The sequence below is a fragment of the Catharus ustulatus genome, chromosome 12 (genome assembly GCF_009819885.2).
Source record: "Catharus ustulatus isolate bCatUst1 chromosome 12, bCatUst1.pri.v2, whole genome shotgun sequence".
NCBI classification, from domain to species: Eukaryota; Metazoa; Chordata; class Aves; order Passeriformes; family Turdidae; genus Catharus; species Catharus ustulatus.
This window is the reverse complement of record NC_046232.1, coordinates 12,704,662-12,723,317: the sequence shown is the minus strand read 5'-3', so window position 1 is coordinate 12,723,317 and position 18,656 is coordinate 12,704,662. Positions and strand designations below refer to the sequence as shown.

At 44.6% G+C, this 18,656-nt stretch overlaps 1 protein-coding gene across 1 annotated transcript in view; it reads left to right on the top strand.

The window, feature by feature from the left end:
• The window catches only part of LOC117001893 (cell migration-inducing and hyaluronan-binding protein-like), a 54,465-nt gene extending 35,863 nt beyond the window's left edge, over positions 1-18,602 (top strand). Inside the window, exons 15-29 of the mRNA XM_033070582.1 lie at positions 993-1,062; positions 1,842-1,970; positions 2,649-2,734; positions 5,418-5,549; positions 7,435-7,470; positions 7,661-7,816; positions 8,942-9,122; positions 10,352-10,567; positions 11,523-11,734; positions 12,188-12,373; positions 13,204-13,408; positions 14,133-14,219; positions 14,526-14,683; positions 16,106-16,206; positions 16,801-18,602. Of these exons, the coding sequence (XP_032926473.1) occupies positions 993-1,062; positions 1,842-1,970; positions 2,649-2,734; positions 5,418-5,549; positions 7,435-7,470; positions 7,661-7,816; positions 8,942-9,122; positions 10,352-10,567; positions 11,523-11,734; positions 12,188-12,373; positions 13,204-13,408; positions 14,133-14,219; positions 14,526-14,683; positions 16,106-16,206; positions 16,801-16,928 (2,083 nt within the window). The 3' untranslated portion in view covers positions 16,929-18,602. The remainder of the gene's footprint in view (positions 1-992; positions 1,063-1,841; positions 1,971-2,648; positions 2,735-5,417; positions 5,550-7,434; positions 7,471-7,660; positions 7,817-8,941; positions 9,123-10,351; positions 10,568-11,522; positions 11,735-12,187; positions 12,374-13,203; positions 13,409-14,132; positions 14,220-14,525; positions 14,684-16,105; positions 16,207-16,800) is intronic.
• The last annotated feature ends 54 nt before the right edge of the window (positions 18,603-18,656 follow it).

Here is an 18,656-nt window from a genome sequence, read left to right as displayed (position 1 = left end):
CCAAATGACACCATAACCTGCCCAATCTGTGTGGCTCTGAAGAAGGGGATTAGGATGAAAGACAGGTCACTGTGGAAATACACTGTCCTTGCCCTTGCCTATGCAGCAGGAGGTGGTCTATAAATAATCCAAATTTGTTTATTTCTTGGCCAGTCCCACGCCCCAAATAGAAAAATTTTGCTATGTTTTCATGATAAAGTCAGAGAAATGGAAATGCATCAGCAAAATCAGTTCGCCTAAAGCCCCTCTGAAGTCCCTTATGGCAAAACTAAAATAGACATAAGGATTCCATAGGTTCCTATTCTGCAGGAGGGCAAATCTCACCCAGGAAATGTAGAGGCCAACCTGGCTGGATGTGCTGGATGTTTCCTGTGCCTGTTGGTTAATGAATTCTGTATGTCACAGGATGGACAGTGATGGATGAGTTGATCTGTCCTCCTTGCTGGAAATCTTTCAATTAAGAGTCTTTTATGTGCATTAGATAAATGGAATGCTGTTGTCCCAAAAGAAATGTGTAGGAGGGTGGGAGCAAATAAAGTTGGTCAATCACAGCAGCTCTTGGAGAAGGCAGGTACAGGGGTGCACTTGGAAAGCCCTGAATAGGCAATTCATTGGGTTCCTTGATTAAACAAGTCTCTAATGAACCCAAGGGCTTATGTGGGGGCAAAGTTCTTTTCTGTGACTTGTGCAACAACATATTTACCTTATCATAAAACATGATTGACATCTGACAGCTTCATAGCAGGCTTGGAATTGCAGTCAAAATTCCTCATTTAATACATAGTGGTTTAAAAGATAAGGCCATGTTCTCTGTCAAACCACAGAGGACACGAGGTATGAGAAGAGAAAGAAAAAACACATTCCTCTTGCCCCTGGGCAGGACCCCTTATCTGGGAGGTATCAGCTCTGCCTGAGCTGGGGGAGTTTGTGGGTGACTCTGCTGTGTGCTCAAGTGTCCTTTTTGTGTTATTCTTTGTTTTCCTAACCTGCAGTGCTGTATCAACCTTCTGGATAGCCAACCCACACAACAACCTCATAAACTGTGCAGCTGCTGGATCTGAAGTGAGTGCACAAGTTTCTTATTTGGTAACAGCTCAGGCCAGTGACAGCCCTGCAGGGCTGAGGGAGGCTCTCACTGGAATAAAACCTGTTTTTGTGACACAGACATTTTGGAAGCTGCTTGACTGAGACACATATTAATGTGGCTGGTGCCACCAATAAAAATAATGGTCTTACTTTTGTTCCACAGTTCTTGTCATTTGCTGTTTCTAGAGCTGGATTTAACAAAATTCCACAGTGTGTAGCCTGAATAAATTAAATAAATGTGACTTTGGAGTCACAGAGAAGCTTTTGGCAATGATATCGTTGATTGCAGTACAGTAGTGGTGCTCTGAAGTTTCAGTCAGCCCTAATGCTAATTCCACAGGCATTTTTGGTCACATCAGGAGCCCTTATTGTCCTGAAAAGACATAAAAACAAGAAAATCAATCCTAAAACAGAGAGATGTGGTCTTTCCAAAGCCTCCAAATCTTGAATACCTATATTGGGACTCCTTGATAAATTTTTAAGCAACTAAATAAAAAATATTTGATTTTTAACTTTGGAAAGTCTCACTTATGCTGCAGTATTGATGCCAAAACGTAACCTAAGGCACGCTGAAGATCAGAAGGGTGAATGTCAGTGTTCATGTGCGTTAAACTCTGGTGTGTTTAACTTTGTTAAACTTCTCTGCGTTACGCGGGTCAACGGCTGTGATTTGTCCTGAACTCTGGTGTGTGTCTTGAGCTTTGCTGAGCTCTCCTGGGGCTAGCAAAGCCTCAGATGTCCCTTGTCTCTCTCAGGAAACAGGATTCTGGTTTGTGCTGCACCACGTGCCGACAGGCCCCTCGGCAGGCATGTACTCCCCTGGCTACTCCGAGCACATGCCGATGGGGAAATTCTCCAACAACCGCGCGCATTCCAACTACCGGGTGAGTCTGCACGCGATGGGAACGCTGCCCTTGGAGCCAGCACCATCCCCTGGCTCCAGCTCCCCGGGCCTGCAGGCCAGCACTGCCTGTGCCTTGTGTTCCACTCAGCCCTGCACGCTTGTTGTGTCTGCAGACACGGCGGGAGCGCTCGGAGCCAGCCGGCACCTGCTCAGCTTCTGGGCAGCCAGAGCAGCTCTCTGCTCTGCTCTGCTCTGCTCAGGCTGCTGCCTGCCTCTGTGCTCCTCAAACTCTGCCTCCAGGAGCACCTGCTGGCAGCGTGTCTGATTATACACCTCACCTGCCAGTGCTGGCAATCCACTGAACAGCTTCTAGAGGGATAAATACGGACACGGTGTCTACTCGCCCTCTCTGCTTATTTACTCCTAAACCTGCTGTGCTGTGGGGCTGTGTGTTACTGGGGGCTTTAGGCTGAAGCAGAAGGATTAGCTGCATGGGAATACATGCAATTAGAGAAAAGGGCAGATTTGGAGATTTGCAGCAATTTTGGGGATATGTGCAGGTCTAGCAGCCCTCTGTTTCACGTGCTGTTAACGGAGGATGTTCCCAGCATCATGTAGCTGACCTGGGCTTAGAACAACTGGAGGCAGAGTCTGAACATGGAAAGAGCTGTACAATTTGTAAATATACTGTGATAATTGCATTTCTGTTTTCCTTTAGGCTGGAATGATCATTGATAATGGCGTTAAAACCACCCCAGCCTCTGCCAAGGACAAAAGACCTATCCTGACACTGATTTCTGGGAGGTAAAGTGTTTTGCACAGTTTGATTTGGAAAGGACGTCTCTAAAACACTGACTGGAAGCTATGAAATTGCCCCAAGGAGGTTCACAAGAATCATTGCAATGCCTTTGGGGTGGCTCTTTTTGAGGAGAAGTCTTCGCTTTCCTTCCTTTCCAGGATACACCTTGCCATTTCTGGCTTCATCTCTCCATTCTCCTTTATAAGGGACCCTCAACACCCACACTCTTCTGATTTCATCCTCATTCTTTAGCTCTGAGCTGAGCTGGCATGTATATTACATCTGTCCAGGGTGTTCCATTTATTTTTGAATTTTTTAGATAAGGAAGAAAATTCACTGCCTGGTCAACAGTCCCTCTGGGCAGAACCTATTGCAAGAGTTTCTTTGGAATAAGAAACTTAAGTATTTCTTGGGAATGCTATTGATTTTGTTCATTCTTTTAGAACCTGCTTGAACAGGGAGTGCTTAGGCCATGGAGCTCATGCTTTGATTTCAGATTTCAGTCTCGTTCCAAATCTGACACTGCAGTAACAATCACAATTAAATACATAGAGTGATTCTTCATTTCTGATGCTGTGCACACCTCTCTGTGGTGTAATGGAGTAATTTAGAAATAGTGGAAACCTCTCTATAGGCTGTACCGTATCAGCAGACCTGCTGTGGTCTGGTGGATTCTGAGAACCCACTCTTTCCCCAGAGATATCCCCAGAGGAGGCTGATGAAAGGGCTGCACTTGCACCCTTGTATCTCATTACAGGTTCAGTCTGGCTCTTAGTTGCCAACCCCCAGACACGTAAGAGGACTTAATTACTCTCAAATTTTATCGTTCCTTTCCTAACAGACAAATTGCCTCCAGTTGCACCCTAACCTACATTGCCCCACAATTGCATTTCTTGACAGAAGAAACTTTGTAAGGAAGAGAAACGTGCTGAAAGCCTCTGCTCAGCAGGGGAGAATGACAACTTTATCTCCTTCTGGTCTCTGGGGGTGTGGGTTACCCAGACTACAGTAGTCATGCACTGGGCAAGCATTACAGGGATCCATCATCCTCCCCAGGAGAGCCCAGCCAGGCGCTCAGATATCAGTGCACATCACCCCAGAGCCCTGGCTAGCAGCTGATGCTAAAAAATGTTCAAAAGTGAATGTTATTTACATTATTTTCATGCTTAGTTAATTGAAGAGATTAGTGCAAATCTAAAAGTAGCTGCTGAAAAAATAACTCAAGAGCAGCCTGCTTTTGGGAGCCTGATGCTGCTTTTCCATGCAGCTGAACTCGTGCCTTGGGGAGCTGCCTGCTGCCACAGGCACAGTCAGTGGTTACAAAAGGCAATTTCTCCCTTGCCATACAAGGGCAGGAATGGCCCTTGGAAGCCAAACAATTCATAATGCACTCATGGTTGTGCTCGGGGATTGCCCACCAGCATAAACTGCAGCTCAGATTATTTATTCCATTTTCCACTTTTCATGTGTCAAGACTGAACTGAATAAATGGCTGAAGTTGGGCTGGCTGGAGCAAACTGTGAGCTAGGCTGGACAGTGACAGCGTTGGAGAGTTTATTCTGCATTCTGTTACAGCATTAAATGTCCAAGTCAAGTTCTGGACCCTGTAGTGTTCCTGCAGTTATCATGGATGTGAATGAAATTGGAATCCTTCTCAAAATATCTGTACTTAATAATGCCTGGGGGATTCACAAGAGCTGATACTAAATCTGTCTCTGAAGTAAATTCACAGTGATGAAGCTGCCAAAGCAATATTCATTTATTGGAACCCTATCAGCCTGATGCTCAGTTTTAGATTGATATGATGGCTTATTAAGCAAAGCAAAGTGCTATTGAATATCTGTTAACAATTTGACAGCTTGGCCTCGCTATCCATGGTGAGGAATGAATTTTAATCTCTGGACCATCCGTTGCTGGCACTGAGCTGGATACTCATCTGTCAGGTTTTCTAAGCTGTGCAGTGTGATGGAGGATGCTCCTCCACCAGCAGAAAGGAGCGTGGTGCCTCAGGACGGGGTAAATGACAGCCAAGCTCAGCATCACCTCGCCCAGATCCTGTGGCCCAAGCAGGGAGCAGCTGAGGGCACACATTGCTGCAGTTTCTGCTTCTGCCTGCTTTGTTTTTTCACCAAATCAGTATTTAATCATACTGAGAACTTCAGGGTTAATAAATCTTGTACGTGTGTCCTGTGTAGTGGGAGTAGTGAAGGACATACTCTCAGCCCCTCTCCAAGATTTTTTAATTCCTTTCCACAGCAAGAAGAATTTGGCAGTGGTACTCATGGCCACAGTATAGCCAGAGTGAAGAGATAAGAATGCTCAAAAGGGAAAACAAAAGGATATTTATCTAAATAACAGGAACATGCTAAAGGATAGCAGTAAGGGATTTTAAAAAATCTCTGGAACTTTTGGGAGCAATAATAAACTTTCCATGCTTTCAGCAATATATCAGCAACACAATACCGGAAAGGTGAAAGGAAACTTGGAGCAGGTCTTTACAAGAGCTGAGCCTGGACCTTCCTTGCCTTGGCAGCTGGGTCTGGCCATCCCAGCCCGAGCAGACACGCTACGTGGAGGGACTGTGGTCCCAGGGCTGTTCCTGAGTTACCATGAACCAGATGTTGAGCAGGGCCATGCAGGCAGCCAGGCCACCTTCCCTCACCAGCCTTTCCTCTCTCCTGCTTGCAGGTACAGCCCACACAAGGATGCTGATCCTTTGAAGCCCAGGGAACCTGCAATAATCGAGCGCTTTATTGCCTTCAAGAATCAGGATCACGGGGCCTGGCTGCGAGGTGGAGATGTGTGGCTGGACAACTGCCAGTGAGTTTTGCCTTATTTCAACTCTCAGAGTTCAGCCTGGTGTTTATGGCAAGCATAGCTGTGGTTCAGACTATTTATATCACTTTGCACCTTTCATATGGCCAAGATGGAAATGAAGATGAAATGTTAAGCCACCACAGGCATTATTTTACACAAACAAAACCTGCTTTGTCTGAGCTGAGGATCCCTCAGGTTGTTTCTCTGTGTGATGCTGACCAGCATTCATTATGGTCACACAATACACACACAGAGACAGGCAGATGCAAATAACTAAAAATAAAACCTAATTTTAATTTTATTTTTTTTTTTTTACGTGAAAAATGAGGTGCTTTGAAAAGAAAACAGTGAAATGCACCACCTTTGCTGGCTCAGCCTGGTCACAGATCAGTTTTATGTGGTTCAGTGTAATGCTGAATAAGCAGGTACTGATGAAGCAGACATAAAACTATGCATCACAGCAGCAAGGGAGAGAGTCTGGGCAAGTGCATGTTGTGCTCTTTGAAGGCCATTTCCTGCCCTGGCCAGAGCAGATATTTGTTTTGCACTTGAAAACAGATGATCTGCTGCAGTTTCTGTTTCTGAGCCAGGCTGATATCAATCCTAGCGAAGAGGAGAAAAAGGAAAAAGCTCCTTTCCAAGGCATATTGTGATAACCCTGCTGGGAATGGCTGCCACGCTGATATCTGGTGTCCAATTCCCAGCCAGAGCTGCCTTACCTTCGAGTGACCCAAACCTCTCAAAGCACCCAGTGGGATAAGCTGCCAAGAGTGACCTGGTGAGAATGGGGCTGTATCAAAACTCAGAAATGTCATATTGAGCAACAGAGTTTGTGTTTCTTATGACCCACGAGAATCCACCCCGTCCACGGGCAGCAAGTGTTTCCTCACAGATCCCACTCAGGTCACTGGGATATTTTCAGTGCTGATGGAGCAGAGGCAGGGCAGAGGGTGCTCAAACACCAAGTGCTTTATGAGTTTCCAGCAGCAGATCTCTGAGTGTGTGTGAATTGGAGGAGGCAGCCATCAAGCTGTAATTGTCTTTATAGCCAGAGCCATTTCCATTTCTATTGCTACAGAAAGACTTATGTATCCCATTAACAGGCCAGCGTTAATGTGGCCTGCAGGGAAGCAGGGAGGCGATAGGGAGGGAAAGGCTGCCACCTACAGACAGCAGCACGGGAGGGGATCTGCTCCCAAACCGCTGCCAGGACCAGTGACGGATGTGGGAATGATGCCGGTGTGAAGACACCATCAAGACTGACTCAAACTGTCAATCCATTGTGGGATTTTTCTAGGCAGGAGTCAAGGACCAACATCTCTGTTTTATCTTATCTTGAGGTTTCAGCGAAATAGAAATATATTTTAATTTTTGTTTTTATTTTTAATATGGAAGTTCTGATCTCCATATTCCTGTTGAGGAAAGAGAACCCAAGCTGCTCTTTTTTTATCCCCTTGAAAAGCTCTTTTATGGAAACAGGAAACATGAAGACAGGGAAGCACAGTCTGTAAGGCAAAGCACCATTAAATAATAACAGCTGGTTGGAGTGGGAGATGAGCACGATTTTTTATCTACCAGAGAAAAGTGTGATCATTAGACAAAGAGATAAAGCTTTATCAGGCAAGTAAACTATGGCTAGTAATCATCATCTTAACCCCAGCAATCAGGTGTGTGTCTGCTGCTTCATGTGATCTGCATATTCTGCAAGATGTGCCAAAAGAGATCTTCTAAACCTGGACAGGGAACAAGTCTGGAAAATCCCCAGCTCCCCCTGAGCACTGTGCAGTAATTAATCCCCGCTGTCCTAAACCAGTTTGCTTGTTACAGTTTGACATGACAAACCAAAGCATCCCAGATCTCTTCTGAAGCATCTCTCTTCTCTTGGCAGGTTTGCTGACAATGGCATTGGGCTGACTTTGGCAAGGTGAGTGTGGTACAGCTGCGTGGTACAGCTGTGTGGTACAGATGTGTGTACAGATGTGTGGTACAGATGTGTGGTACAGCTGTGTGGTACAGGTGTGTGTACAGATGTGTGGTACAGATGTGTGGTACAGCCTGGGCAGGGGGCTGTGTCTGGGTATAGCAGCCCTTTCACCTCCAGCCCTTTTTTCCAGCGGTGGGACCTTCCCTCACGATGATGGCTCGAAGCAGGAAATCAAGAACAGCCTGTTTGTTGGTGAGAGTGGGAACCTGGGCACCGAGACCATGGACAATGAGATCTGGGGGCCTGGAGGTCTGGACCACAGGGGAAGGACCCTGCCCATCGGCCCGTAAGTGAGCTCAGCACATCACTGCACACCCCAGCACATCACAGCACACCCCAGCACATCACAGCACTCACTGCTCCTGCTCCCAGCAGTTTTGAAATGGCCAGTGAACTTCACGTGGGGCCTCTTTCTAGACCTCAGTCTTAGAGACTGGTTTACAAGTGCAATGTTTTTTTTCCTAAAAGCACAGTTATCCTAACAGTAGCCCCATAGTGAGCAAACAGCTCAACTGATGCTTTTCTGCCATATTGCAGACCTCAATTTTGATGTCAGCAGTCATGCTGGAGGTTTATTATAAACTACACCAATAATGAAAACCCATTCTGCTATGACTGTCCTAATATCCTTTACACACACACACATATATATATATATTTATGTATATGTAGAACAAATGCACTGCAGCAGGCAGGAATTCTCTAAGGGATCATACAAGAGATCAAATTTATGTATCATAAGTGAAATATGAAATTTCTTATCTTAGCCTCTTAAAGACCTTAAGCATCTTGTTCGTGTAATTGGTGTGAAAATGGTGTCCTCTTTACCTTGCAGGTGATATCAGAAAAGGCTGATAAAGATTAATTAATCTGCCCCTTCAACTCTTCTTAGCTCTATAGATTGTAGGACCTTTCCTTGTTTTCAAAAACATCTCTTTTATTGCAGTTGATTTGCAATGCTTCTCTCCAAATCCCTTTGAAAGATGTGGTGGGACTTCTTTTAGTCTTGCCATTACTCAGCCCAAGGAGTCTGCACAGCTCTGCTGAGTTTCACATTTCACTGCTGCAGAACTCATTTCTGATGGCAAACACGAATTTATTCATCTTTAGGTCAATCCTTTGGCATTGCTGTTACTTCCTTCCCTGGAGAAGTACAGGCTAAATAAAGATGATCTGTTCAGCACGAGAGAACTTGAGCTGAACTTGCAAGGATAAGAGAACTTTACAGAGCTGGAAAGAAGGGAAATCCCTTCTCTTCCAAAGCAGGAACTTAGGAGTCATCCCATGGGCTGCAAGAAATGAAAGCAGCCACGAAACAAGCGCTGTGGGGCTGTGCGTGTCTAGAATACATCTCCTGCCGATGCTAATGTGCCATGACCAAGTCTCTCTGCCTCCTCTGGATGTGTTTCAGGGATTTTCCCATCCGAGGGATCCAGTTCTACGACGGGCCCATCAACGTCCAGAACTGCACGTTCCGCAAGTTCGCGGCGCTGGACGGGCGGCACACGAGCGCGCTCGCCTTCCGCCTCAACAACGCCTGGCAGAGCTGCCCCAACAACAACGTCACCAGCATCCACTTCCAGGATGTCCCCGTGAGTCACCTTCCCACAGAGCCCTGCTGAGTGCCTTGGAAATGGGGGTGGGGGCAAAAAGGGGAAAATGTGAGATCGTGCCGATTGTCTTTGCCAGAAATCTAACAGCAAAGTAGAAAGAGGAAATATGATGGGGCAATAACAAGGAGATTGTCTGGAGGTTTGCAGCAAAACAGGTGAAGGCATCAGTTAAAATAAAAAAAAAATAGCAATATTGAAGTGAAAATAATTTCCATTTCTGTACGACTCAGAAACTGAAGAATCAGCCCCCCCTTTATTTTCAACAGTGGTATAATATTAAAGCAACAGAAGGAAGTCTGTTCTGAAAGGCCTGACTGACCTAGAAGCAGAAAATACTGATTTTGGGGAGCAGCCAGTGAAACTGAGCTGATGCAGGATAATTCTGCAGCCCTGCACACCAGGGTAATTCCACACTCCAGTTCTGCAGACATAAATGAGAACAGAGTCCAGCCAAAAGGGGTTTGCCAAATTTTGAATTACAGTATGAACCTCTGGGTGCTGGTCTGAACCTGTCCTGGGGCCTGTTCTTTTGAGTTATTTTTGGATTTGCCTGCACAAACACGTCCTAACTGTTTCACTGAGGTTCACCTTTAGCAGTTGTTAAATCCAGCTGCCAAACATTACAAACAAACAAATAAATAAAGTGGTTAGGCTGAAATGATTTGTGTTGCCTAATTTTCAAAAAATTAGCAGGCTTGCTCACAGGTCAGGAAAAGTGCTGATCAGTGCCAAATATGATGGGAAAGGCAAAATTCCCCTGGAAGTGTTGGCTGGTCACTCTCACATTGCACGAGGCAGGCTGGTGACATGGCATTTATTTATGCTGGATAAAAATACCAGTCAGAAGCTGCCTTAGCAGCCATTTCCCAGGGCTGACTATTTCCCACAATGGTATGACTTCATGTGGCTTGGAACTTTAAAAGTGTGTTAGCAAACAATGAGCAAATGGCTCTCATGAAATCGTCTCCTGAACCTTCCTCCACAATTTTAAAACAAACCTTCCCACTGGTGAGGCTGAAATTGTGGTTTTTTAGCCTTTCCCCCAGGGTCAGCAGGGAAATGGGTGTCTGCTCTGCCTGACAAGTCAAACACATCTTTTAAGTCAGAAAATTGGTAATTTGAGCCACTGTGGTGACCAAGGGCATTCTTTTCTTGTACTCTAAGTGATGAATTCCTTTCTGGAGATGTAAATTTATTCCACTGTTTAGATTACTTCGAGAGTCTTCTTTGGAGAACCTGGCCCGTGGTTCAATGATCTGGATATGGATGGTGACAAAACATCAGTTTTTCATGATGTGGATGGTTCTGTGTCAGAATACCCGGGCTCATACCTGATCAAGGAGGATAACTGGTTGATCAAACACCCTGAGTGCATTGACGTGCCCGACTGGAGAGGCTCCATCTGCAGCGGGCACTTTGCACAGGTAAGGCTGCTGGCCTTGCAGTACCATTAGCACTTGGGTTTATTTTAAATTTCCTGGCGCTTTAAAGCTTGACCTGTAGAAATGGACTTTCTTCAGAGTGCTCAGTGTTTATTTATCAGCACGTCTGCACAGGTGGCTTTGAACATGAGAAATACTGTGGTGCATTTTCTGAAACCTTGGCCCTGGTGCTGACAGCTCCAGCAAATTCTGCCTGAAGCCTCCTGAGAGCTCCATGGGCATTCACAGATTAATATTCATAAATCCGTGGGCTGTCAGCTAGTTATTTTTCCCTGATTTATGGAGGGAAGTGTTGCCCACAGTGTTATGGGAAATGTGCTGATGAGTCGAAATTAGACTTCAGCTTTCATGGTCTCTCATCCTGTGTGTGACCACCAAACCACTCTTCCCACCACAGGAGCCCTGAGTGCTGCTGCCACCAGAGTCCTCACTTTCCTCTGCTCAGAGTGCCTGGTTTTGTTTTGGGTGTTGCAACAGTTGGGGGTTTTTGTGTGCAGTGCCACTACAGCCAGTTTCTAACCACGGAGCTGGGTTTCAGGCTTCTGAAATGCAGACAGAAGGATCCTTGTTCAGCACCAGTCAGATGTCTGAGGTAGATACTGTCCTGCTGCTGAGGGGTGCAGGATGCTGTGGAGTATCTCAGCCCTGCTGCAGCCTCTGGCACTTGTGCTTGAACTCAGTGGATGAGGAAATCACTTTTTTTTTTTTTTTTTTTTTTTTTTTTTTTTTTTTTTTTTTTTTTTTTTTGGGAAACAGTTTGCTTTGTTGGAATGGAAGCCTAAGGAATTGAACATAAGTGCACAGCCCACAGGTCCCTGCCCAGCCAGCACACAGGACTTGCACTAGCTCACATCTATTGAGTATCTGAACCTTTCACTGTAGTTCAATAAACCCTTGGTGATTTTTTATTTGTTGTTTTTTTTTTTTTTTTCCCTAGATATACATCCAAGCCTACAAGCCAGCCAACCTGAAAATGAAAATAATAAAAAATGACTACCACAATCACCCACTCTACTTGGAAGGGGCTTTGAGCAAAAGCACTCATTACCAGCAGTATCAGCCAGTTATAACTCTGAGGAAAGGCTACACCATCCACTGGGACAAGACAGCCCCTGAAGAGCTGGCCATATGGCTCATCAACTTCAACAAGTGAGTGAACTGCATCCAGCATTCCAGTACAGTCATGTAGCTGCACATTTTTGCTGGGTGAGGTCACCACCTTGCGAGCTCTTCCAGAATGAACATGCCTGCTACAGGAAGTCCACTGAGTTCACCATCTTTTCATGAGCCATCTCGGGTTCCTGTTTCCTCCCCCAGGAAGCCCAGTCAGATAACACAGCCCAGTTTTGGAAGTTCAGAGTTAATTCATTCCTGGTGCATGGAAGTCACAGGTGTAGAAGTCAGGAGCAGATCTGCCCCACATTGCTTAACTCACCCATGGTTGTTAAGTCTAATTTATGTTGCATTTATTCCTTCTAAACCATGAAAATTTTAACTGGACAGGAAAACACATTGTAAATTATTTAGTTTGGCTTCTAGCATGCCGAGGAAAATAATAGTTATGTTATAACTTGTTACAATGTGGGTCTTTGCTATTTTTAGGAATGACTGGATCCAAGTAGGGTTTTGCTATCCTAAAGGGACGACGTTTTCCATTCTCTCAGACATCCACAACCGTCTCTTGAAGAAAACATACAAAACTGGAACCTTCTACAGAACCTCCCAAATGGAGAAACTGGAGCACAGATATCCTACCAAAGGATACTACTACTGGGATGAGGACACTGGGTAAGATAGCAGGCCTTGCTTTGGGAATTGCTTTGGGAATGCTGCTGGAATTGTGAGCAGTTTGGCCAATGCCACTAGAGGGGATCACAACAAAACCAGGAAGGTTTTCTGGGAATGTGACCAGTGTTTAATTTTGCTGGGACTCCCAGGCCTGCCAGTCATTCACAGCCTCTGTTGCACTGCCAATTACTCTATGCTTTTCCAAGTAAATAAAAATCAGAAAAAAAATAAAATAAAAGACAAAGTGAAGACCATGAAACTTAACTGAAGACATCCACAGCCCTTATTGTTTTGAACAACAACTATTTATAAACACCATGACAGGGATGCACAGGAACTAAGTGTAAAGCCTGTTATTTTAAAGGATTAAAGTAATGGGAAGGAAGGAGGGAAGGAAGGAAGGAAGGAAGGAAGGAAGGAAGGAAGGAAGGAAGGAAGGAAGGAAGGAAGGAAGGAAGGAAGGAAGGAAGGAAGGAAGGAAGGAAGGAAGGAAGGAAGGAAGGAAGGAAGGAAGGAAGGAAGGAAGGAAAAGAAATATCTAAAATACAAAGCATGTATTTCTACATACATGTATCACTACAGAATAGAGCTCAGAAGGCATTCAGGTGCTATCTGATTTCTCTGTTTTACTTTCCATGAGCTCCCTAAACCATTTCTGAGATGAGTATTCCCTTTTATTTACATGTGGGATGTTGGGCACTGTAAAACATGGTGCCAAGGGCTGCAATGAAAACTATTGCAAAGCATAGGAAGGCACCCACCAAAACTCAGTATGTTTTTGCACAAAAAATTTGAAGGCTCCTGTTTGGTTTTTCTTCTCCTGCCTGCAGGCTGCTGTTCCTGAAACTCAAAGCTCAAAATGAGAAGGAGAAATTTGCTTTCTGCTCTGTAAAGGGCTGTGAACGAATAAGAATCAAAGCTGTGATCCCAAAGACAGCTGGTGTCAGTGACTGTGAAGCCACAGCTTATCCCAAGTACATCGAGACTCCAATAGTGGAAGTGCCAATGCCAAAGAAGCTCTCTGCTGCACAACTGGTAAAGCAGCTGATTTCTTATCACAGAATCATTGCTCATGTAAATCTGGCACATATTGTGCCCACAGACATTAGAAAAACTTTGTGCCAGGGTCAGAAGAAGCTGTGCCTGATTTTCAGGCAGGTGAAATAATATGAAACAGATTCTTGCAACGTGCAGGGAGCCTTTGCAAGCTGTATACTTGGTGTTTTGGAGCTCTGATGTGACATGCTGCTCTGGAAAGCACAGGGTGAAAACTGATGAGCTGGAAGACAGGTTGGTCCAGTGAATGTGATTTTGGAGCCTCCAGCTCCTCAAGCTGTAAGAACAGCAGTGACAGACAGGGGACTGAACAGTGGAATTGAATTATTCTCATTTATATAATGCATAACACAATCTCCCGTGCCCAGTCTGGTTCTGGGGGAGGAAGTGGGGTATTTATCTGTTATTTGGGTTTTTTCACTCATCACCCTTGAACCAGGAATACACATCAGAGAATTATGTGTCAGGTCTGCAAAGTAAGAACCACTCTGCCATTCAGTGAAACAATTTACCTGGTGGCAGGATGAGCAGGGAGGTCACCACTGTGCCCAGTTTCATTAGCAAGTTAATTTGGCAAGTCAGTGCTTATTATGTAGCTTCCTTGTTGATTGAATTTCAAGGTTTGAAATGTTTTCATTGAAAATGCAGCATTCAGATAATGGACATTCTCACTAAAAACTTGTTTATTTCGTTTTGCAAACAGAAGAGCAAGGACCACCTAATTGAAGTGAAAATAGAAACTTATAAGAAGCAGTACTTCCACCTGAGGGATGACTTTGCATACATTGAGGTGAGCAAATCCTCTCAACAAACTTAATGGGGTGCAATTCTCCACCACTTGCTTTATCTTCATGGGGAACTTGCTTACAAAGATACCATGGAGAATTAAATTCAGGTCATTTCTGCTTTGGATTTGGGGGGAAAAAAAGGCTGTGTCTTCTCCTGCTAGGCAGGATAGCAGGACTTCAGAGACCTGGAATTCTGCCCTTTGAAGAGAACAGCAGTCCTGTGACTCAAGGCTATCAGTGCTTCTTACAGCTGGTTGTTTGCAATTGTGTTACTGTGAGAGATCAAGAATATTTTTCCCCCTGCCCAGGTCGAGGGTGTCAGGTTTTTCCTCACTGAAGAGGGAATCCAGCTGGTTGTGGTTGATGGACACCATGGAAAAGTTGTTGATCGAGTAACGTTCAAAAACTCCATTCTACAAGGAATCCCAGCACAGATAGAGAACTATGTCAACAACATCAAAGATCAGTGAGTAAATAATCTGTTCTCACTAAGTGCAGTGTACAAGAATGCTGCATAACACTCATCTTTTTCTTGGATTTTATCACCCAACATGCAGAGCAATACACTCAATGTATTTCTGTGCCTGATGGCTCCAAAAGAGCCCAAATGTGTGCAGGCCATGCAGGCAGCAGCAGGATGCACACTCTGATTCAGGCACTGATTGAGCCCCAGATAATTTGCAGGGCTGCATGTGATTAATAAACTATAGAGCTACATTTATGTTGTGGTTATAGACAAACTGCAGACTTAAATTCACAAAGCACTGATCTGTACAGATGTGCACAGCTTGCATCTTTTTACTGCATGTGTGTTTTCTCAAATTGCAGATAATTCCACTAATAAAATACATTCCCCTTTGCATGTTCCCCTGCCCAGACCTAAAGGCTGGATTATTTTGTGTTTTCAGTTTGGGCAGCCAGGAATGCAGAGTTGTGGAAATAGGTGGTAAATGGCCCAAAGATGTTCCTGTGTCTGCTGGAGGGAGAACTGGAACCACATCAGAAACCCATTAACCAAAGGGGCTGTTCCCACATCAGCTTGTGGAGAGCTCGTGGGAAGTGGATATATTTAATTGTCATTTAATCTGTTTGGATTTGAAAGCTGATGTGGAACATTTAATACAAATATGAGTGCTTTGTTGACAAATCATCTGGAATAGCTGTGGGCAGATTGACAGGATGTTGTTCTGGCATTTACTCCAGAGGCTTGGGGAAGCTTGAGCTGGGTGCCATGCAGGTGCAGTCAGATGTGTTTCTATGGTCTTAAATAATTCTAGTGGTTTCAAAAACCACATCACATAGTTACTTTGGGGAAGTGTGTAATATCTCACTTTTCTTCCATATAAAAAATAAGAAGTTTTTTCAGAGAAGCCATCATCCTGCTTTACAAAAATCTCAATCCTGGCTAAATCCAGTTCCTGATCAGAAATAGCAGCAATAATATTATCACACTTTTTAAACAGAAGGACACTGAAAGGAAAAGCATCAGGCCAACAAAAGTCTCAGAGAAGTGAATTCATTCTGTTTTTTTTCTCTGCTAATGAAAGAACAAGGAATTACTTGAGACTTTGTAAGGGCATCCCAGAGAGAAGATGGATCTCTCTGAGCAAAGCAGGATGGAGCTACAGGTTGGAAACATTTAAAATCTTCCTAGAAAACCATGTTCAAAAATAAAAAAATGTGATTTCTCTGCTTTCTAATGGATTTTGCATGACTGGAAAAATAATTTGTGACCAAACTGTTGGAGAGCATTGAAAAGCATTAAAGCTGGAGCCACTGTAGTTCATGGGTGTGTGAGCACAGGCAGGAGTTACCAGTGCTCAGGACAAACAGGAGAGGAATGTGTTCTGACTCTTCATCCATTTACACATTTCTTTGTTTCCTTCAGCTCCATAGTGCTGGTGACATCTAAAGGAAGATTCATCTCAAGAGGACCATGGACTAAAGTACTGGAGAAACTTGGAGCAGGAGAGGGTTTCAGGTTAAAAGGTAACCAGTTTTTAAAAACTCATCTTTAACCTCCCATTATTCCAGTAAAGGGACCTTTTCTCTGCTTCTAAACTTTGCCTTGCTTGCTTCTATCAGCATGTGCTCAAACATCCTGGAACCAGTAATTTATTTATTCAGAAAGGTTGTATCCACTGCAGCTTTGGGTAACATGGTCAGTTTAAAACTGTAAATAGAAAAAACATCCAGTTTTTCTTAGAAGTAAATAATTCAGGGAGGTTGATTTTCCAGATTAATTTTAGATAAAAAGACCTTTTAATAATGGAACTATTGAGCCTTTTCACCCACTAAATGCCCCAAACCAGGATGTTTTACTTGTCTGAACTTGTTTGTAGCTGTTTTTCTCTTGCTCCTGACTTGGTAGCACAAAGCATATTGATTTCACATTGCATTAGAACGCAGCTCCATGAGCACATTGCTGCAATCAGCTCCATCAGCTTCTGGCAGGATTCCATCTGTGTGTGTGTGTGTTTTACACGTGGCTCCTGTGCACCTGCACCCCTCCAGCCATGAGCTGTGGCCTTGCACACAGGTGGGTTTCTGGCACACTCCAAACACTTCTGCTCTGCTTTGCAGAGAAAATGGCTTTTGTCGGCTTCAAGGGCAGCTTCCGCCCCGTCTGGGTGAGGCTGGTCACCAGCGAGGACTCAGCTAAGATCTACCAAGCACTGCCAGTCCCTGTGGTGAAGAAAATGAAGCTGTGAGGACACCCTGCTGTGCCTGCTGGCCGCCAGCACTGCCCCTGGGACGGACAGACGGACAGACGGACGGACTGCCGCCCGCTCCGTGCTGCCGGTGTAGCATTTTGATGTTGTTGTTGCTGTTCAAACAGAAATCTCACTGTAAGTAGCTAGAGTGGCCACCCGTGCCAGGAGTGCCCAGGCTGGCCCTGCTCTCTGGGGCTGAGCAGGGGCTGAGCTGCTCCTGCAGGGGCTTGGATCAGCGCTCCTGGACAGACTGACGTCACTGCTGCCTCTCAAGGGGAGTTCTTGGTCTGAAGACCATCAAGGATTGTTGCTTCTACCAGCCTCTACGTTGTCTGAAGACTTTTTCTTTTCCATAGTGTAACTAGCTGACACGGATGCCAGTTCAAAGACTGGTTGGCAGTCTGGGGTAGAAGGAGTGGATCTGAGTGATTTCCTGGATGCTGGGACAGTAAGCATTTCTCCTGAAGCTTCTGTGAGGTTTGATCAAGCTCTTTGGGGTGTGTGTTGTACATGCAGCCCACGGCACATAGTTGGGGAAGAAATGACAGGAGTGGACAAAACATGCCAGCAGAGACTGATGGAACCACCTATTTCTGCTTCCTCAGAAAGCTGCGTTTTTCCTATGGATCAAGGAGTTTTAGTAGTGGTTATGCAAACAGAAAATTTTCCATCACCAAGCAGCTGCAGGCTAGAAGGAGAGCAATGTCAATTAGCACATGTATTTTCTCAGCCTTTCCCATTCAGCCTTTCCCTCTGTATAACAATATTCAGGATCAGTTTATGGTTGCCAGCTAAAGCCATCCCAATTTTTGACCAGGAATACTGGGACTTACCTTATTCACATCAAATAGGGTGAGCTGCCCTCACCTTTCCCAGGACATCAGAGGGAACAGGATCAGACTGCTCTGCTGTGCTGCTTTCTGATCCTGTCCTCAGGCTCATGATATCATGTCTTGGTCCTCCTGTAAGAGTTACATGGATGAGATCGTTCCAGGTGGCTGAAGAACTAAAGTGGGAAGCCCAATGCACTAGTTGTACCTCCTTTCCCCCTGCTCAGAGCAATACCTGGACACTGAAGGCAGATCAGACTGAATCAGGACTTCACAGGGACAATTCTTGAAACTGGGAAATTAAACATTATCTTGTAAAACACTGAAAGCATTTCTGGTGCTCAGTGATATTTCTGTCAGTTGCCCAGAAATACCACAAAGGCGTTTCTGGAGGCTGTGACTGTTCTAAGAAATCTAAGGGCAGGGGGGAAGTGTGAAAGACACTGTGACAAGCTTTCCAAAGAATGTCAGTCTTGCCAGTAAGATTTGGACTTTTTTTCCCACTTTATCTCTGCCTGTCCCCACTGCCACATAAATTATTCCAATTGCTGATGGTGACTTTGTTTATGTAATTAAGTTGGTTTTTTCCCCACCACAGTATCAAAAATGCTACCTTGAAGTTAGACTAAAAAGCAAGGATTTTGTGTGTCATTCCAAAGGCTGGGCAGATGCTGGTTTAAATCAATTGCTCTGAATGTCAAAGCAAGCATGAACAAAATTTAGATAGTACTGTAGGTTACATTCCCCTCAAGCCTTTCCTGGGTTTTGAAACTGGAAATGTTCTTTTCAGACTTACTACAAAATTGTTTTGAATTCATTGAATGTCATGTGTATTTTATTTTAAAAAAAAGAGCCAAGTGTTTCCTCCCAGCTTCCCAACAAGAGTCTGGTAATG